The 22,577-nt window shown below is 39.2% G+C and overlaps 1 protein-coding gene across 1 annotated transcript; it reads right to left on the reverse strand.

The window, feature by feature from the left end:
- Nucleotides 1-3,387: 3,387 nt before the first annotated feature.
- emc2 (ER membrane protein complex subunit 2) lies at nt 3,388-22,064 on the reverse strand. The gene is made up of 11 exons (XM_061289150.1): nt 21,962-22,064; nt 21,240-21,353; nt 20,171-20,235; nt 18,864-18,949; nt 17,392-17,449; nt 14,629-14,714; nt 14,302-14,361; nt 9,760-9,841; nt 9,435-9,545; nt 7,751-7,855; nt 3,388-3,881 (listed from the first exon to the last, which is right to left on the reverse strand). The coding sequence occupies exons 1-11, from the start codon at nt 21,999-22,001 to the stop codon at nt 3,807-3,809; spliced, it is 882 nt and encodes a 293-aa protein (XP_061145134.1). The 5' UTR covers nt 22,002-22,064; the 3' UTR covers nt 3,388-3,806.
- Between the last annotated feature and the right edge of the window lie 513 nt (nt 22,065-22,577).

Consider the following 22,577-nt stretch of genomic DNA (forward strand, 5'->3'; position numbering starts at 1 on the left):
GAATGCCGTACATGAGCAGAGGCTACAAAAGTGGCACTTGAGTTTAGTGGCTCCAAGACAGTCTGGATGTCACTGTGGTTGACAAAGATGCTCAGAGCTCCAAAGCAGGTCTGTTGAGGACTGCACAGGCAGTTGTGACATCTTCATTATTGGTGCAACGTGGTTGCTGAAGAGCGTAAACAGAAGAAATGGAAGGCTTGCAGAGCCAGACAGTGGAGAGCCAGGCGGCTTGGTATATTGTGGGTGCTTTTTCACGGGTGAGCTAATGACAAATTAAGAGAAAGTAATCATTGTGTCGAGTGACTTGCAAGGGTAGTGTGCAACAATGAACTGGGGAGCAAGATAAGTACTTCAAGTAGCACTTACACACTATTTGGATGAATGGTCTTGGCTGTAATCCACATCTGATAATGTGGTGTGTGGCTAATCAAAATCCTGAGAAGGAAGTGTTCACACACCAGTGAATATGCACCGTAAAAGAATCTTATTGCATTGTTTCCAGTTGCAATCAGATGATTACATGGAAGGATAAAGGCGTAAATATATGAGATGTCGCCAAGACAACCCCAAACCTCATCTAGGTCCTCATTGTCCCATCTTTAATCGAAACCCTCACAGGGTATAAAATATCCCTTTGTGGTTGCCATTAACATTCACCCAGGAAGCTCAATCAGTAGCCAATTCTGGTTTTTCCCTCCTTTTATAATTAGGCTCCAGGCGGTGTGGGATAAGGCCGAGCATTTTGGCTGAGAAGACCCTCGGAGATGGGTTTTTGCGGTTTGGAAAGTCTTGGCTGGAAGGAACAGCTGTGTTTTGGAGCCAGCAACTTGCCTTTCTCAGATGTGAATCATGTCCTAACACAGTGACAAAGTTCGCAGACAAGATGAGAACTCAGAACACAGACACGTGCATGGAGAAGGTTTCTGTCAGAAAGCAACAACTACAAAGATTTCGCATTTCTGCTGGCAGGCTGGTTTCTTAAAACTGCCTTCTGGGGTGCTTCTGGACAAAACGTTATCAGGCGTAGATCCTCAGTTGCTTAAACTCTATATTGTGTTTACATTGTTGAAATAGTCTTGCACCAAGTTCAAGCTGACAAAGACATTCTTGCATTTTTCCCTTTGATAATCAAACTTTAAGGTGATCGATTTAAGAGAAAATTGGATTCCAAATATCAAATGATTTGCATTCATATTCATTTAAAGTGTTGAGAACAGTGTTCATACTATAATTCGGACACCTCATAATAAATCGATATTATGGCACAATTTCAAGTCATTCTAAAGGCAAAGCACAGTAATGATCACATTGTTAAATCTCTGGCAGAATTATTCAAAAGCAACCATGATTATTTTTGTGTTTATATTGTACACCTGTAGTCTGCTGAAAGGCTCCGTCCAGAAAATATGCGATCCTAATGAGGGTAAGTGGCCAACAAAATCGAACAATAGATCCCGTTGTGATGTTAATCATCATACTGTAAGTAAAATGTTTATACTCACCAGAATGTAATGTACTTGCATAGTTGAACTAATAAAGGATTTTCCAAACTTCTTCCACTTAAGTAATGAAGGATTTTCCAAACTTAAGTAACAAATTATAACTGTGATGCGCCTGGGAACCAAATATACAAAATACGAATACAATGCCTTAGGAGGACAATGAACACGATAAAATAACTTGTAATTCGTCGGCCTTACGTTGATTTAAGGAGTTCACAACATTTTAGTTGGTGATACAAAAAAAATACTGACCCTAAATTTGGAAATGGTACTCTCATGAATTAATGATGGCAACAGATGAAAAGTCGAACCACTCAAGCTTTCACAAGCTATCCTTACAGGATGATGAATGAGAGTATCAAGATCCTAAGTAAATTATCCAGTAGTTGCCCGTGTTTTAAACATAATATTCTTGCTTTTGTAGACGTTACCACCAAGTCTGAGAGCTGAATCCTCTGGAAAATATGAATTTCTATACCATAATGGAGTCAAATACAGCACATTTACAACAGTGGATTGCACATTTTTAAGTTGTTAAACTACACGTGACAATTTGGAGTTTATAAGTGTCACATGTCGCTATGTCACATGTCAGCCTCATAGTAGCATGAATCCACCGCCCGTGCAACTTGAAGTAAGAATCTGCTGAAGTAGACTTCAACTCTGACCTTTGGGTGTCCGCAGTCAACTCAGTGCAGACTACAATACAGACTATACAATGCCTCGGTCAGACTCGATAATCTCCCAACTGCAGAACCATAAATGTTTCCCTTTACTCGAAGAGAAAACTATGTTTGGACGGCACATAGGAAAGCCAAGGAATGATGGCTTGGAGTTTATTGATAAATTATGTGGAACCCACTATTTCTGTTCACTGAGTCAGAGTTGAAGACAAACTGGATTCTGTACACCCAAAATTTTAAACAAAGACAGCAATAATCCACTTCCAGGTGAATGCAATTTTGGAACGTTTCACCTGAAATCATTTTTCTTTATATCAGACTACAGATGGCACTATTGCCTCAGTATGTTTGTAATGGTACCGTCATTCAGGTGGTCCATTACCAAAATTGAATAGCTTCAAGGTAAAGCATCAACATGTAGTCATCATTCTAAAGTTGATGACGATAAACTGCATGTTCAATGTGAAAACGTATACAGGATGGACAGGCGTGTAAGTAGTTTTGGTTTTGGGTTTGAATTTGGGTTCTGGCCTTCCTATGGGGAGGTTGCACTTTCTCTCAGCTCAATGTTATTCTGGATACTCCAACGTCAGCCCACATTCTATGAGCAGTATGTAGGGTTTATTTAAGAATTAACATTGTCTTTTGGTGTAAATGCGAGTGTGAATGGTTGAATCCAGGGCATACCCTGCCTCTTGCCAAATATCATCTGGAATAGACTCAAGATCAGCTGCAAACCTAGAGAGGATAACCGGTATAGAAATTTGATGGGTGGTCGATAGAATATTATTAAACGTCTCAAAGACCAGAGAGTACTTAAGCTTCACATTACATCAGAACTTGTACGGATGAGTGCCAATCAAAGACTTTAGGTCATATGATTCCATTTCGAGAGACGACTGGGTATAAAAAGGCTGCAGCTAAAAACACCGCAAATGTTCTGAGAATGTATTAGTTCTGCTTTCCAATTCAATGCAGACTGTTCTCTGCGGTATTCCAAATAAAATGAGAAAGACGTTATACAGTGTGCTCAAGTTGATGCAGCTGCTGAAAGGAAAAAATTTGGAACAGTCGATTCACACAATGTTCCTAATTCTGCTCCAGGATAAGAGGATAGGTTCAGTATCAATGAGCCGCTCCCTTGTAAAGCACTGCCATAAATGGAAATGTACCAGAAAACACAATAACTCAAATAGCCAAAGAAAATGTCAATCAGCTCAACTTTTATTAAGACATTTTGCTAGATTTGACTGAAAGGCAAGTTTTCTTTATCAATGCACCGTCTCCATGAATAGCATTTACTGAAAATCATTTTCTCTGTCTTGTCCACATTGTTGTAGCCTGTTAGGTCAAGACAACTGAATGTCAAACATTAAAACAAGTTAGACTACTTGGGAATTGTGTTGCAACATACCAGATGGAAGGACAAATGTTTTCATTTGAAAGGATGCAACACGCTGCCATTGTCCATATCAATTTCAGCCAATTACCAGACCAAAACTTGAAAGGGCACAAAACAAAAACAAACCAATGTTAGATTAAGTTTCACTTCAAGTCATAGGGCTATTTGAGCTGCCATATGGCTCCAAGAGCATGTGGTCATCTAAAGATGGAAGGACATCTAGGACATGGTTTCCAGCATCTCCTCCACTGCCTTGACAGAGCACTTGTTCTCTTTCGACCCACGTCCGGCCAGCTGCAAATGCCAGAAGAAGGTGCAAAAGAAGCTCAATTGTAAGAAGGTAGGGGAAGAAGATTTAAGTTCAAATCTCGCTACGAGGTAAATTAATGACAAGACTTACTAAAACAAAGATTAGAAACAGCAGTATGTCACCATCAACTTGATGAGCAATCTTGTGAAATAATACAAATAGTCTGATCGGAAACTGTTGTATAACGTTATTTTATTTTTAGTCTGCGTGTGAGCTGACAGGCAGGATCTGTCTGTTTCCGAGGCCTCCGGTATTAGCACACGAAACAAATTTCTGCACTGTTGCTGAAGGGCTTCACAGGAAGTGCTCACAGAATAAAATCCAAAATACATACATATTCACTCATCCATAAATGAACTATATATGAGCACACTTTTTCAATCCAATTAAACATGTCCTGCTGATTGGGGCATGTCCTCAAAGAATGGCAAAAGATTAAATCAACATCCTCAACCTTAGGCCATCCTTAACTCAGGGACAGAATAAGAGGGTCAGGCCAATTAAACAAAATTTGCTCATTGTCCAAAGGCTGCAATGTGATGAATTTTTCATTCCATGTGTTTTTTTGGCAAACGTTTTATCTTTTGTGATCCCATTATAATACTTCATGAGGGAAAAACACTTTTATTTGGTCATCAGTATAGGCAGAGGTGGTCATTCCTCCAGACTGATGGAAAGTCCGTCAGTGACTGACTGACGGATGCCTATTTTGCAAACGACAGTCGATTGACGGCGACATTTAAATAAAATGACAGATGAAGCACTGATGGAAGTGGACTTTTGTCCATCAGTGTAATTAGTGCCTACCGCCTCAAATATCGACCGACCACTCAGTCCGTCATTGACGGCCGCACGCCCCACCTGCCCCGTGTATTTGTTATAATACAGGTTTGCTTGAGTCGACTGTATTGACGTATAGGAACAGTAGATGAGGCAGAATCACCAGTTAGGCTGGCGAGAACTACACTAACAACTAACTGACTATTAAGCTAAGAGGTCAAATAGTACAACACAAGCAATTTTATGGACGCCTCAACTTACAAGACAATGGGAGGCTTCGGAGTAAAAGGATGCGAGTACCAGAATGGCCTGCCTGCAGCCCGAACCTGTCTCCCATTAAAAATGTGTGGCGCATTATGAAGTGTACTATACGACAACGGAGACTCTGGACTGTTGAATAGCTGAAGCTGTTCATCAAGCTGGAAAGAATTCAAAGCTTCAACAATTAATGTCCACAGTTCCCAAATGTTTGTTGTTAAAAGAAAAGGTGATGTAACAATGTGGTAATCATGACCCTGTCAGAGTTATTCTGGAATGTGTTGCAGCCACAAAATTCCGAGTTAATTATTGTTTTCTATAAACAACAAAGCTTACTAGTTTCAATATTAACTATATTGTCTTTGTAGTGTATTAAATTACAAAACATCACATTATGTTTTGATTTGTCAAACGCAACGTTCCATCATTGGAATTGGGTTTGTATTTAATCCTTCAGTTGTGCTCAAGCATTAGAAAACAGGAACTGTCACTAAACTAACAATTTCCATGGCCTGAGGTTTTTTTCCTCTTTTGCAAAACTTCATCATAAACAGAGCAGTTGGCTAAGGTGTACAATTGGCTCCATAAATTTCCAAGAGTGACTCATTCAGCTGGATTTAGGGTGTGCTGTAATCATTGCATTTCATCGCCTTGATGCATATGTGGCATTACCCCGGATGTGAGTCAATTAGCTCCTCAGCCGGAGGTGTGACCACTATTTTCAAACAGTCAGAATAGAAAAGACAGCTCTGCATTTATATAGAGCATCTAATTAAAGAATTATGACACAGCAGAAGTTCATGGTCTGTGACACAAGACCTAATAAGAAAAAGTTTTGGATGAGTAAGAGGAAAAGGCCATGTTTTAATGCTTCCGCACCAACAGCTCCCATCTCCGGGTCTTTAACATGTCAATTGACCCCATCGCTAATGACTTCTGTTATTTTTTTCCCCTTTTAATAAATGGGGCCCTGCCAAGTTGACCCCTTCCTGACGTCTGCTCCCAAGTGCACTCACCTGCCTACCTTTTTCTCACTGAGGTATGACAATCACCAGGTACCAAGGCTCATAAATATAGACGACTGACTTAAAAAACTCTTTAAAGGAGTCATCAATCAGCATGCACAAACCCACAGCAGCCTGCAGCTGTCTAACAGAGAGGGCCCACACAGTGACGCCTTTAAAAGCGCTTTGCAGTCCTTATATAGGAGGTGAGGAGCAAAATAAAGCCAACACTTACACTTTGTCACTTAAATTGGTTAAAATAGCAAATAGCAAGGTTTACTGACACCTAGTAATACAAAGGAAAAGTCATCAAAAAATTCTTGTAAGGAAAGACGGAAGCAGAGACAGAACATTATTATTATTATTTTTTTGCTTCAACACAAAACGCATGTTTTAACAGTGGGACCACTGGCTTTCAAGAGAGGTTAAAATATTTCCGACTTTAACCAGAAGAACTCAAGTATGAGGGAATCCAACGAGGGGGAAAAAGACAATTACAATCCATCATTTTGTGATATTTATTTCAACAGGCAAGCTCTATTCTGTTTTTGGATGGTTGTAAAACTACAGGCATCCAAGCATATTTGGCGATCCAAATAAACTATTCTAATTGTGTTCATCTGCAATCAATTACCCAGAAGGAAATCTCCCTCAACTATAATTATTCAATTGAAAATTGCATTGCAGTCCTTCAGCAAAAATGAGGTTGGGGTGAAATCAAAAGTATATATGTATTTGTAGAATATAAGAGAGATGCCTCCACTGACTGTTAGTGGATGAAGACAGTGCTGATTTTTCAACTTTGGACTCTTTCTACATACCGTACTTGTAGCTACTGTATATAACTTTGCAAGTTCAATATACCGTAAAATTAATTTAAAACGTAATAATTGTTACTACAATGGTTAGAAACTCTTTGTAATTCAGTGAACCAATTGACTTTCTGATTTGTGTTGTTAAAACCTGTCATGTTGCACCGGATTCGGTCGCAATTTATCCACTGTTTGCACATTCCGTCATTGGTCCTAATAATACATCAGCTGTCTCTTCGTAACTTTGGAAAGAAAAACGTAAGCATGAGCCTTGCAAAAAGAGAGAATATTTTTGTGTTTGCCGTGGTCCATTGCAGAACTCATTGATCATGTCACCCATGGGGGGGTTGTGGACGAAGGAGTTGCGGACAAAGTTTCCTAAATTAGAAACCAATCATCAACCGGGTGAGGGTGGTGCTGAATGACTTTTTCACGACTGCAAAACACTGGTCAATGGGGGGCAGTGCAGGGGAAACTATTGCACCTCGGAAAATATTCGTCAATGGGATTGGTTGCTGACAAAGATTCATGATCGGAAATCACAAGCTTCAGTTTTCCAATCCCCCTTCCCACCCACTAATTTTATTAGAGTTCTAATCTGATTAGAATTCCAACTAACACATTGTTTTGTTGGTTGAGCTGTAGTGATGATGATACTACTAGAAAATGTTGGTCAAGTTATTTTTGTAAAGAGTTTTAAAGAATCTTAATCTATTTTAAGATATGACTATTTACAATCATAAATTCCTATTAATATTGTGACTTTGGGAAAAAAAACGTTTTACATTTTAATGCCAATCAGGGAATTGATTTTGAAAAAAATCATTGGTTTTGTGATTTTTAAAGAATCTGCGGGAAACCTGTAATAGCAACAACAAACAATACTGTACACATGATTAATGCAGATCCTGCAACAAATAAAACAATGCTTTCAGGACCAGACAGCAGAAATGAAAATATCTTGAAAAGATAAAAGCAGTGAATAATAATGTCACTCACCTTATAGGCTCTATTTATTTGATTGGCAGCCCAAGCAGAATACTTGATGTTGTCCTTTTTCACCTTGGCACTAACCTTTGGACTGGCAGCAATGTGACTTGCAGACTATATAGGGGAAAAAGCACACAAGAGTTCAAAAGATGCGGTCTTTATCAAAACTTGGTTAATAAATAGAAGCACCATACTTTGTACAATGGTTTCTCAATTTCTGTTTCAACCTCACTAATCAGAATAGCTTTGCCTGAGATGGGCAAAGTTGTTCTTGGCAAGGAAATGGTGTGAGTCTTTACATGCTACCTTTGCACAATGTCGATCTATAGGAGTCAAACTTCTCCAGCACCAGCTCTTCAGAGCAATTAAAAATGTGGTACGCACAATACCTTGGCACTTAATACATCAGGTGGCATGTGAATCACATTCTTAATTCCCCTTCAAACCACAAATGCCATGTATTTCTCAGGTTCCTGCCATCATCTCCACACAGTACACCAAAACGTCTCACCATGTCTGCAGTTTAAAGCCCTGGCAACCAGGATGCTAAAATCGGAACTCCGTAGCAATCTACATGGTTTTATAAAATGGTTTTGGCTTCTGTACTTCCTTATTCCGCTGTGTGCGTGTTTTAAGTCAACAAACGCCTTGATTTAGATGATGTCAAATCAAACAGGCTATCCCCTGCATGACAAAGTGCACTATTTTAGTGGGGAATCCCCACACGTGTTGTAAATAACTTAGCCGCAACCTAACTGTGGTCACTGCTACCAGTTTGTCGGTGGATTTGCCAAAGTTGGTGCAAGCTGGTGAAAGTTCCCTGCACTTTCGGTGACCTTGCACCTGTAAAGATTCGGAACAGCAAGACTTGCTGAAGAAAAAAAAACACTCATCAATCTACAGATGATAAAGTACAAAATCTCACTAAAAGTACTCAGTTAAGAACTAAGTGTTGCCGGATGACTTGTCAGGAAATCATGAGGTCTGCTCAGTCTCCAGGCAAATATAAATGTTAGAGGAAGCAAATGTCTCCATTTAGCCCAACTCTGTTCCTCATTCTTGTTGCTGATCCTTCTGAGTTTCAAAAGTATGCTGTTTTAAATTGTTTGGATTATATGAAGAATGCCAGTGCCGCACAAGAAAAACAGAGGGGCTTTCTATGTTAGACCAGCTTCTCCTATTCACCTTTAATTCCAAGCACCCCTTCGTTTGTGTTCTTATGTCAGGTCTCACTTTCAGATAATACATTGGCTATGGCAAACAACATCCGGTTTAAACAAATGAAATTACAAGTGGGCTGTTGGGCCCAAACTGCAATCAAAGTGGCACCTTGTTTGAACACTTTTCCAGAGATTCCTGCTCTCTCTTTCAAGCCCGGACTACTTTATTTATTTAAGTCATCATCATAAAAAAGTTCCTGACAAGGGAGTATTATTACTTAAAGAGTTCCAGTGGGGAAGACTTTCCAATGCTTGCGTTCACCATCTGAGTCAGCAATGAGGTGACCTGTCTGAGAGCCCCTCGAAAAAGACATTCACACATACACCAGTGGACACATTCACTTGCGTGGCACTTGGCACACCTAGTGGGCAGCCTCAACACTGACAAACCACAGGGCTACAAAAAATGTCTATTTTTGTTTCTTCTGTCCTGTTTTTTATCCCAATGTCTCCACATGCAAAGCAGTACTCACCATATACAGACCAAACAATGCTCTCATGTTTCTGTTGTTCAGCCTCAGAGCCTGGGCAAAATACTTTCTAGACAGCTCCAGGTTTTCCAAGCCTCCCTGGGTGTACTTCACCTGTGAGGGACAACAGTGAATAAGCTGTACATCGTTGTAGTATCGTAATAGCAATATGTCAGAGTAAACACTCATGAGCCACTATTCTCTGAAATGACACGAAGAGTGTGTCTGTCTATTTGGTGTTTGAGTGGAGGCTATACTCATAGCAGCTTCACGTTTATTCCAAACTTCCTCTTCATGCTTCATGACAGATGTCCAGAGGGTTACCTACCTCAGCATACTGCTCACAATACAAGTGATTGTGGGGATTGGTCATCATCAGCTCCTCAAGACAAAATGCAGCCTTTCCATAACTGTGAAAGACAAAGAACACGGTAAAACTGATTTAGCTGTGCAGAAATTCATACCTTGTACATGGCAAAACACGCACACCCATGTGAACACACACACACACAAACAACTCTGTAAATAGCCCAAAATTTGTACATAAGCAGTCAAATGTGAAAATGTTGTTGTTTGCGCACCTTATCAAATGTGTAAATAAATGTTTTTGCCATTAAAAACACATTTCTATTATTTTTGTTCATGTTTTATAGAAAAGAAGGGCTGTTGAGATGTTTGAGAGGTCACTAAACCAAGTTAGGAACCGGATGAATTTGCCACTTATCCACCATTCAGATGGCTCAATATGATGATAGGTGATATGATCATCAATGAGCATAATATAAATAAAAATGAGAAAAAAAAGCATCAAAATATGAGACACATCCATTATGTTCACATTATGGGGTAAATAAAAGTTATAGGTTATACCATCCAGATTGAACTGCCACAGCAGCTATTTAAAGACGGCCATAGTAACTGGCTGAAAGATTAACAGCATAGGAGGGGAAAGGAAGGTGGGAACAGAGAATGAAAGAAATAAACAGGGGGAGGGGGTTTCACAAAAAGGGAGATCAGAGGGCTCAGAAAGTTGGGGGCTGCTTACAATTACCACTTCCTCTCCATAAAGACTTTCAGATGTGCTCGTGCAGTGGCCATGGCTTGCAACAGAGTCTGTTCCATTAGCCCAAACAAGAATCTTGTAACAGGGCCAGACTCTTACCTCTCCATTTCTCTCTAAGCCATCTCACCCCACCATCACCATGCTACTCCTCCAAGGCTGCGCTGAACCTCACACAATACCACAGTTCTTGAGCAAGTCAGTGTCCACAATATACCGTCATTTCCGGACTATAAGCCGCTACTTTTTGCTAAAGTTTTGAACCCTGCGGCTTGTCGTCCAATGCGGCCTATTTATGGATTTTTCGTGATTTTTGTGATGACTTGATCACTTATACACTCGTAAAAAGGCTGTAGACCGCTGTTGTGCCGCACCGCTTTGCTAAGGGATATGTAACACGGTCGCTGGGGAGAAGAGTGGTGCGTTGATCGCATGTCCATCCGCCAGGCAAAAAGTGCCATATAATTGACACAAAGAAGAGACAGAACGAGATCAAGACGGACATTACTGAAGAAAGGAAGCTTTGAGTTAGGGTTAGCTTTGCGCGTCAGTGACTTTTACCGGTATGTTTTTTCATCCAGCCCTATTAGTGCTGTTTTACTTCCGTGTTGCTGCGGCATTACTGCCGCGTCACAGGAAGTGTTAAGAAATACATGTTAAGGTATGTTATTAAAACTTTCAAAAGGCTTTGTGTCCCGTCTTTCTTTGTAAATAACTCGCGTGCACACGCGGTTTTTAGTACGGTGCGGCTTATTTATGAAAAAAACATGTTCCCAATTTTTGCTCGTGCGATTTATAATCAGGTGATGCTTATAGTCCAGAAATTACGGTAAACAGTAGTTTACCTTAATATTTTAGAGTTAATAAAACAATCACTTGTTTTCATGTTCATTCATTAAAAATATATTTATGTTGTACAGTACTTTGAGGTTTTAAAAAAAAGTCACTTTACATGACTAGCCAATTAAGCGTCAGTTTCATGCAGCTTTCTTTGCAATACTTAGGCAAACTCAAACTGTGCAAACTCCATTGACTCCCTTAATTGTACTTCCAGCACAGTGCTTGATTAACAAGTTAATTCTTATCTGCCTTTTTAATCATCAACTGAGTACACCTCAAAAGATTTGCTCGAAAATCTATCGAACTGTCAAACTACACTTTAAAATACTCCCAAACACAAAATATCCAATTAATTTTGCAAAGTTGGAAATAATTAGTAGATGCCAATATCTGTCTACCTAAGTTTGGAATGTACTCAATTATGTTGAGGATTTCAACGGTAAAAAAAGCATAGTAAAATTTCATCAATTTGAAGTTAATTATGAAAGTTTATTTCTCATCCTTGCATCTCCATTAGCCTTGTTTTTTTTCTGGCTGGGGAAAGTTTGTGCCACTATCCTCTCCTGAGAATTTCACAGCAAGTGTTTTCTCTTTTTGTCTGTCTGTCTCTCTCTGGGGAAAAAAAAGTGATGATAATGCCATGCTGTCTGGAAGAGGAGGGGAAATGGGGAGTTTTCAAACGCTCAATAAAGAAAACGATGAAAAAGAAATTGACACGCCTGAAGATAAGGGGTGGGAGCGAAATTAGAAGTGTTTGAATAAACTGGGAGATAATCTGCTCACCCCTGGATTTCCTCTGGTTGCTACAGCCATAAAGCCTCCCATACAAAAGCCTGAATTCTTCAATAAGTAGGCATTTTACCATGCTGAACATTCCTTCTGTCATTGCCTTCATACCAGAGCAACCATGACTCCATTGAGCCAACACATGCAAGCGCACACAGGAAGACTAAAGTCAATTCAAATGGCAACTTTTTGGCCTTAACAGTCAAATCAAGAAAGAAAAAGAAAACACGTTACCGTTTTTTCATGTATAATGCACAAACTTTAACTAATTTATTGTCCTAAAATCTGGGGTGCGCATTATACATGGGTACAATATTTATTTCTTTTGGACACGTCAGCTATATAAAGAGCGAGAGTTCAGTTCTCTACCTAAATGCGTATTACAGGTAATGTTTTACTTCACAACACTTTGCCTTGTTCCTTTCTTCTCTGCTGTTCACACGCTCCGTACGAACACAATGCTCTCGTATCAGACGCTTGCTCGATCACCTGCTCGTTTGCTGTCTGTCACAATGTACCCTACAGAAATCCGAGTTTGCTAGCGCATGCGCAGTGATACTGACCGGCAGAATAACAACCGGTTGTTCCCAAAGATGATCTTTTTTCTGAAATAATTTTACGTTTACGGACTTACATAAGTAGGAGTCAAAATTTGGGTGCGTATTATACATGGGTACAGGCTTTTTTCCAGCATCGACATGCCATTTTTAGGGTGCGTATTATACATGGGGGCGCATTGAACATGGAAAAAAACGGTACTCGTTTTGACCAAGCTGAGGGGAAAAATATGGATTTACAGAATTCTGAGGGGAAATTAAACAATGACAACAAAGACAACTTCAACACACCACGAGTACTTTGTGCACCACCTCTGGTTTTTATAAAAGTTCAGTGTCAGAGGCAAGGATTTATGAGTGATAAACAGTACTCCTCATCAATCTGGCTCCAACTTTCTCTTTGCCAGATTATCTTCTGCTTCCACCGAAGACTTTCAATTGGATTGAGATCATTTGCAGGCTTGGACGTTGACCGTAGTGTCGTTCTTCAAGGAATGTTTTCACAGTTTGTGCTCGAAGGCTAGCTGGATTATCAACTTGAAAATGATTACATCAGACCCAAGGTTCCTTTCAAGTGAGCAAAATGTCAACGTTTATTGAAGATGTAATGACAGCTAGCCCCAGTGCCATCTACTAATATGCAGCAACCTGTCATACTTGTGTGTGAAAATGTGCATGCTTTCGACAAGCAGTCGTTTTCGTATGTCATTAGATGTTGGCTTTGGTTTAGCTTTTTTGCATGTAAAGCCCATTTCCTTCAGGCGGTTTCTTAAAGCTTAGTCACAGACGTTGACTCCAGTTTCCTTCCGTTTGTTCCTTCTTTGTTTTGGAGACGTTGTCTTAAGTTTTCTTTCTTGATGCTTTGATGTCTTCCTTGGTTTACCACTATGCTTGCCTTCAACAACCTTCTCATGCATGTTTCTTGCACTTGGTCCAGATTTTAGACAACTGTGAACGGCCAACATCTTTTGCAACACTGCCCGATGATTTGTGTACCTTTAAGAAGTTTTATGATGCTCTACTTTGTTTCAGCTGACATCTCTCGGGTTGGAGCCATGATTCATGTCAGTCCGCTTGGTGCAAGAGCTCTCCAAGTTGTGATCTATCATCACTTCATCTTGGTCTGAATCAGTCCATGAAACTTCCACAAGTTTTTGGCTCATCTCGATACTTCTCTGCAAAATCCTACCTGGTCTTCCAATTCCTTTTGGTGATGAGTGGTTTGCATCTTGTGGAATGGCCTGTATACTTTGTCACTTGGTCTTCTTCAAATAATGGATTATGATACCTTCACTCCCCTGCCATGTGGAGGTTGGCAGTGATGACTGTTGACTGTTGTCTTTGGGTGTTTTATCATTGTTTCCACAATGTTTCTGTCATCAACTGCTATTGATATCCTTGGCCAAACTGTTCTGATATTACTTGTTCAGTACAACATTATTTTCTTTTCCAGGACAATCCAAATGGATGTATTGGCAATGGTCAATGCTAAAAATTTCTGAATGACTTTCCCTGTTTTCAGATTTGATTTTTTAGAAACAATACTTGATTCTATACACACAGATAGATAGATACACAAAATAAGCATACCAAATAACCCTTTGCAGTATAATGCAAATGTACTTACTCATGCTCATTTATGTAGAGTTCTGACAACTCATGCCATGCTTCTTGGTCCCCAACAAACCTGTGAACACAAAATGACCACAGAATAAATAATGCATAAAACGTGAAAGTTAATCCAGCTAACAAGAGCTGCTCACATGGACCGATATACTCCGAATATCAGGGAAAGTGAGAGAGCGAGTGTGAGAGAGCACGAGTGAAAAAGAGAAAGAGAACAAGAGGGATACACAATTTGTAAACACAACTACAAAACTATAAAACAAAAATACAGACACACACACACACACTATAGATACAGTACATACAATAATGAGTCATGAGGACTTACTGCTCTAAATATTCATTGAGCTCCCGGATGGCTTCAGGGCTCTTTCCCTGGGCTTTCAAAATAGAGATCTTGCGTTTTCTTGCAGACTGAAAAATAGAACGTAAACAGGATTTAGCCCAGAATGTTTGACAGAATATGACTGTGATAGATTGCATGAGTTCAGAGTTTGTTTGCACAGCAACTTACAGTATTTATCTCAAAGGAATCAAGTTGGTGTGTTACAGTCATGAAGAATAATGGGAAAAGCCAGAAACAATAGATTAACATTATAAAGTGTATTTACTCCAATAATGGAGTCCCAAAATGAAGAAGCCAAGCAAGACATTAGAGGAGATACTGGCAGTATCCGATAAATGAGCTCACAGGCACGGAGCAGACAAGATAAAGTAGTGAGTCATGACGAAACCATTTGGGGAAAATGGCACACTGCCCTGAACCCAAATGCCTGTCTTCCTGCTGGCACAGCATGCATCTAGTCCACTTGTCCAATTTACATCGGTTGAAAAATGCTTTCCGCTTCGTTTTGATGTTTAATTGACCTAAAGGTGGATTAAATTCTAATCAATTTGAATTATGAATTATTACTTCCACTGCTCTGATTTTTCCACTGTTTTACCCATTTTACTTTCTTACTGATGGGAATGGGTGGAAAGGCTTAAGAGGATGCTGTTCCATTTGAAGTGCACTGCCTTGCCACAGCTTACGTTACTTATGGAATGGCACTTGATTGAGTGGGGCTTCCTCTGCTTGACTTACTGCCAAAGAGTTTGGAACCAATGTACGAGTCATGTCAGAAGGAATCCATTTATTAAGCGTGAACATGGATTTGCACTGGCACCGCAGTACTGACCAGCTATATATAAAACTCAATTTCAATGATCTTGGGATGGTATGTAAAACAAATAAAAACAGAATTCAATGATTTGCAAATCCTTTTCAATCTATATTTAATTGAATACACTACAATGCAAGATACTTCATTTTGAAAAGAATAACATTTTTCACAAAGAATTATTCAGCTATTTTGAATTTGATGCCTGCAACACATGAAAAATCTTTGACAGGGGCATGTTTGCCACTGTTACATACATCACCCTTCCTTTCAACAACATTCAATAAGCATTTGGGAACTGAGGATACTAGTAAATATCGAATCTTTCTCGGGCAAATTGGTTCCCAGTCTTGCTTGATGTAAAACTTGAGTTAAACAACAGTCCAGGAGGGTCACTGTTGTCATATTTTGAACTTCATAATGTGCAATGCATATGCTATGGGAAACGGGTCCCCAACATGGTGTCATTAACGCACATGTATAATACTATCGACATTTTTTTTTTTTTTTGGGGGGTGCATATTATGCACCGGACATTCAGTACATACTTTTGCCAGGATATTAATGTGGTGGATGAAAGATAAAAAGCAATGGAATGGATATGAATAAAAAAAAAAAAATTGGATCCATCCATCCATTATCTGTACCGCTTGTCCCCACGAGGGTCGCGGGCGTGCTGGAGCCTAACCCAGAAGTCATCGGGCAGTCTTGTAAAAAAGAAAAAAAAAAAAAACTAGATTTTTTTTTTTTTTTTTTTGATTCCACAGTTTGGGTTAATGGGTACCACATCAACTCCACAGCCTGTAATTACAACAGCTCACTTTCCGATCTCTGCTTTGCATGTTGGCATGCTTTGCAAGTCTTCCTTGTGGTTACCAATTTTCCGTCATTTCTCGGGCCTATCCCCAGCTGACTCCTGAACCTGCAGGGGAAATTGCTTGCAATAGTCCTTTCCCAAAGATACAGTAGTTGACAAAATGATGAAGCTCATCTCTGCACCACCCTTTATCACTACACCTAATTTTAAAGAGAAAGTATGGTGGGAAATGGTCTATGGTTAACACACCCAAAAAGTGGGCCCATGGTCTGATTTGCTCCATCCCAAGACCAGTACTGAGTGCTCACTTGTGTCAAAATAGTTTATCATTCCCTTTTGAAAATGTTTCTGGAAACCCTACAAATACCTCGTCACTTGCCTTTCCAGTACAACCAGAACATCAAGTGAATATAACTGTTGTTGAGGCTTGTCGGAGTACTTTTGGCAATGTCCAACTTGGCCTTCCTATTTCCTGTGTGTGGTTTGCTTCTTGTAGCGTTGCATCTGTACTTTTGTCCTTGACCTTAACACCTGCTGCTGAGGTTTCGGTCATCGTTTGTTTGTTTTACTTTCCTTGTTCTGTTTGATGTCTGTTGCTTTTTTTGTGTGCTGGCTATGACAAATGTTTGTACAACGACTGACTGAATGACTGAGGCTTAAATACCCGGACAAAAGAATAAAAAATAATTTAAAAATATGACTTTTGATATTGCGGCCTAACCCTAACCCTAACCCCGCAAAATTTTACACTGGGTTAGGTTAGGGTACTTTGGACAATAAAATCCATCCAACATATCCAAGCCAATGAATGGTTTAAGGCACCCACTTCACATTAGAAACATTTCACTGTACACTACCCGACAAATATGTCACAGAACGTCCTTTAATTTGTTATAGAAATGGCAACAGGCTGAGGTTTATTTAAATTTCTGTCATCTAATGAAGGCACATTTGATTATTCTCTGTTACGTACTATCTGGCATACAGAGATGAAGACATCCATATAAACAGTAATTTTCTGACAAATTAAGTGAAATTGTATAATTTCCTGCAGCACAATGATGTTTTTTTGTGTTAACTACCACGGGACCATGGTTGGGAATCGGTGTCATACCGTATTTGTAGGGTCGTCTTGAAGAATGGCATCATAGTGCTTATTGGCCTCATCATACCTTCATGGAGAGGGGGAGAGAGAGAGCGAGAGAGAGAGAGAGAGCGAGAGAGTGCGAGAGAATAAAATCTCAGTTTTCACGCAATACTTTTGTAAAATTAGGCAGTGCGGCAAATAAAAAACGTTAGTGGGAATCAAGTTTCTGCATACAACATGCATGTGTGTATGATTACAAAAATGCTACACAGTAATCAGTGGTGATCCTAAGAATGAAATAAACACTCAGCTAAGAGTACGTTGCTGTTACACAGCCAACTTTGTAAGCCTGTAACATTTCACAATGAGTCATGAAATTGATGCAAACAAAGCACTCTGTTTTGAATATTCTATTCGTTTGATTGTGCCCAGTTTGATTCACCTTTAAACAAGATCATATTGCCACATTAAAATGTTCATAGATCTGCAGCCAATTTGTTGATTTGGCTGTCTGTGTCTTGACCAACAACACCAAAGTACATGTGAACTTGGTCACCCAAAACTAGTTGCTGAAGTAAGCATGATTGCTTGAGAGAAACGTTTAAGAGTTCTAGATATCAAATTATACTGTAGAGAAATACAGGAAGAAAAGCTAACTTAAAATGTGTGCATGAACATTTAAACTATACCGGTCGTATTCCAGATGGCACATAATGAGCATTAATGATGTTTTCAAATCTAAAACACTGATATTTTAGCTGTCAAAAAGCAGTGTCTAGTCAGTGATCAGGCACCACATACGCTACAGCAGACTGAAGCAACTCTGGTTTCCATTAGCACTGAACAGCCCCACGTCAGGAATGACTGCCTCTGTCAAACTCACTTTATTACTCAGCCACACTTTGGAATGTTTCAGATGGCACAAGGGTGCAAGCTGCTGATTCGGAGGGGAGGGGGCGCATGCTTTGTCATTATTGTGAGAAGTGCACCATTTTTTTTCCTCTACCAATTAACTGATGTGTTCAGGTCACCTAATCGAACAAAAGACTAAAACGGTTTTATTTTATTTTTTTAAGTTTGGTAAATACAACAAAAACAACTGAGGGAAGGGGAAACACCCGAGGTGACGTAAACACTTACTGAGCCAAGACACACTGATTTGTACCAGAACCAAAACCAGACGGGAAAGACAAAAACAGAGATTGAGGGACCCCGAGAATAACAGTGGAATCTGACCACTTCCTTCCCGGGAATCCCGAAGTCCGAATCAAGGGCTATCCAAAGTCAAAGCTATTCTCCATGTTACCAAATTCAGTAAATGAATGCCGAGTGATCCAACATAAACACACCCAACCCTCAAACTTTTCTGAATATATACAGTCCCAAACTATTGTTTGGAAATCAGTATAGTTTTTGATTTCAAGCCTTCTTGAATACAATTCACGAAAGTGATGCTTTTGCCCACTTTTCTGCTCCAGATTTTGTTGCACCATGCTTACCTTTCCAAAGCTTCCAGCCTCATGCCCGATAATCGCTTCACTCTGTGGCTATCTGGAAACTGCTTCCTCAGTTCCTGTAGACAGGTCTGCAAGGATGTGGGCAGACAAGAGACACCAATTATATTTGGCTGCATCTACTAAACTATTTTATGGTCCATTTGCGCGCGCAAATGAAAAAAAGTGCAATTTTGAGATGTTGACCCATTTTGCTTCCACAAGACACTGTCCAACACAAACCACCCAAAATATGTCTTTGGATTTATTTATTTTTTATACCCAGGTTGACCACTTGAGTTAGCTTGCTGTCTCTCAACTGTAACTGTTTGTTTAATCAATCAAAATCATAAGGGGGTATCAGCAGGAAGACTTTTGAAGATCATTTTTAATGAAATTTAGGAGCTAAAACTAATAATGTGGTATCTGCAGGAAAATTTTTGAAGATCATTTTTAATGAAATTTAGAAGTTGTATCATGACATAAAAACTAAAACTAAATCATAACAGGGTATCTGCAGGACAACTTTTGAAGACTATTTTTAATTAAATTTAGGAACTGTATCATAAGATAAAAACTAAAACAACAAAATAAAAACAGGGTATCTGCAAGTAATATTTTAGGATTTAGGAGCTACAGCATGAGATGAAAACAAAGAATGCAGCCAAGAAATTACATGAAAGTACATCCATTCCAATTGTATGTGGTATTAAAGTTAAGTAACGTCTGAACTACAGTAAAAAGAAATCATTGCGCTGTAAAGTCATAAAAGCAGGATATGCTTGTCTGAAATAAGTCACCGGCCAGTTAATCTGTTCAGAGAGAAAAAAAAATGAATCTATGCCCATGTTTTGCAAAAAAAAGAGTTAACCATACCAGTACATTCTAAAATCATTTGGTTTTAAGTCACATAGTTTAACACCCAAATTTAAGAACTACATGCATTTATTTGAAGGAGCTTTGGCTTCACATCAGAAGGTTCAGAGGTCATGTACCCTTCAATCAAAATGACTGGGGAGCATGTGATGGTCAAAATGAGGTCAATAGGGCAGATTTGGTAAGAACAAAGCACATGCTGTCAAGAGGATTCCTAACTCAATTCTAAAAGGATTTTCAGGGGATCCACAATTTAGACACATGATTTTGTGGAGTGACTATAGTCCACAAATGGGGAAAGTGGAGATATTGCAATGGCGACTAAGATTCTGAGCTAATTAAGCATTTTATGTGTGTTTTGCATTTGGCCAAAATGAGAGCAAGAATGACTGATTCTGAAGCTTTTGGTTGGGTAACTGAGAATCATAAAATCTTACCAGAGCTAAGTCATCCCGACTGCAGTCCAACGCTGCAATCATCACCTGTTCATAAATAATCCATACTGGGCAGAAGAGAGACAAACAAAAGAGGCTGTGTCAAAATACTTTGCAGTTACTTTCTTGGTGCAACATTGTAATCAAGCTATCGTAGCACAGTTTTCTAGAACAGCATTCTTATGTCTGTTTTTTTTTTTTTTTTTTTCTCTCCCCACCACGGACCACTGTCATTTAAAGGCACATTGTCGGATCATCAAACTCCGACACGAAAATAACCGTTTGGTAGGCGGACCTCCTGTGGACTGTCTCAAAAAGAATGCAACAGTTAGTGGAATGCCAGTATAGTCAAGGCAGCCACATTAACAGTTGTTCACTGTCTATTTTGCAACATAACACGAGGGTCACCTTAAAAAAAATCAACACATCATAAACAGGTTTAGACAAGACCAGCAACCATTTGCCGACAGGGATTGGGGGTTTAAAAAAAAAAAAAAAAATTGACTTTACGTTGCTTTCAAAGAGCCAGTTTGAAATCAACTGCATATTAATAAAAATAAATAAATAAAATTAAACATGGAAAGTAAACAAACAAAAAAAATACATGATTTTGTTTTCATTCAATTCAAACATTTTTATTCAACAGTACAATTAAGGTAGCCTTCTGTTGTTCACCGTCACATTTTAAGTGGAGAAATTGTCAGATCAGTGTGACTGAAGCAGAACTGTACAATTTAGAAATGTGGTGACAGCAAATAAAATTTGAAAAACATTCACCACTTGTTATTTTTCCCGAGGAAAACATGGCGTGTCCATTTGCAGAGAAACAGGAGGATGATGCCAACTCATTAAATGTAGAGGCCACTTTAACGTATTAAGTCAGAAGCCACATTTTTGAGAAATACTGTATGGTGGTTCTTGCCGATGTCTACACATGCTTTGCACCATTCTACTACCCCATGCATAAAACAATATGTACACACTATCTCATACAATTACTCAAATTGAGTATTCTCACCCTAGAGCTGTAGTCCACTTTCAATGAACAATTAGTTTTTAATACTGCACTTACTGTCATCCCCCAGTTTTGATGAATGGTCACCGATGAGCTCTTCACCAACATCCACTATTTGTTCACTGTTTCTGCAGTTATCCTCTCTCCATTTGCGCAACTTGTCTCGCATCTCTGTAGATAAGAGTACATAAAATAAATCGTACCACTCCAAATAGCGGCGTATATTGGTAAACAAACTTCGTTCGTGTGTTGTGCAGGAATTTGGTACGATATGCAATAGTGAAAAACAGCCATATGCGAGCAAACCATAGCAGTGTGCTGCTCTGTATTTTAGCAGGGGAACTTCGCAAACACCGCAATTACAGCATATTCCTAATATATTATTTGCATTTTATATTTGCAATAATGGGTATCAGTCACAAGCTTGCAGCTATGCATCAACATAAACAACCTACGCTTGAAATTAGATTGACGTGCAACAAACCATACGCGAACAGAACTAAAGTCATTTTGTCTATTACAATATGTAACCATCCTGTTATGATCAATCATCAATAAGATCCAAGGGAAATTGACAGTCGATCACCTTGAATAAGTCTTAGCGATTACAAAGCTAAAGCTAACAGCGTAGCATTGTTATTACTAGCGGCGATCTACTTCCCAGTATGACATGCTGTCACTTTGGAGCATAAAAAATACGACCTCACACAAAGAGCATCCCAATGCCTATATACTGTGCCATCAAATAATTATTCAGTGAGAATTACGCCTTGTCTTACCTTCCCAGCCTACATCGTACATTTCTGAAACCGACGCCATCTTTTCTTTACAACAGCCCCCGTGTGTAAGTCATGTGACTGCTAGTGGGCGTGTCATTATTATAACATTCGCCAATGATGAATACAATATTTGATCTAGAAAAGTGGCATGGTTCAAATTATTGTACATAAGTATTTTAATAAATAATTTAACCTAGCTTCGTCAGTGCTATTTATCTTTGTCCACACTCATTGTCATAGGGCTATGTGTCTAACTCAAGGCCCGGGGACCAGATTTGATTATTCATCAATTTGTTGTGTAGTCTATACTTTATATAATATGAGGTATTAATACATTTATTTGGGTTGACAGTCATAATGGCCCTCCCAAGGAAACTATGACGACGATGCGACCCGCAACAAAAATTAGTTTGACATGCCTTCCATAGGGAGTTGTAAACATCCACAAGGATGTTTGTCCAGGTCACCCACTTGTGGTACGAATCTCTAAAAATAAACATTCATTCGATCATTAATTTCCTGAACCGCTAATCCTCACTATGATCACAAACATTGTGAAACCTATATCAGGTGACTTCCGGCAGTAGTCGTACACCCTGAACGAATCACCAGCCAT

The sequence above is a fragment of the Syngnathus typhle genome, linkage group LG10 (genome assembly GCF_033458585.1).
Source record: "Syngnathus typhle isolate RoL2023-S1 ecotype Sweden linkage group LG10, RoL_Styp_1.0, whole genome shotgun sequence".
In the NCBI taxonomy this organism is placed as follows: domain Eukaryota; kingdom Metazoa; phylum Chordata; class Actinopteri; order Syngnathiformes; family Syngnathidae; genus Syngnathus; species Syngnathus typhle.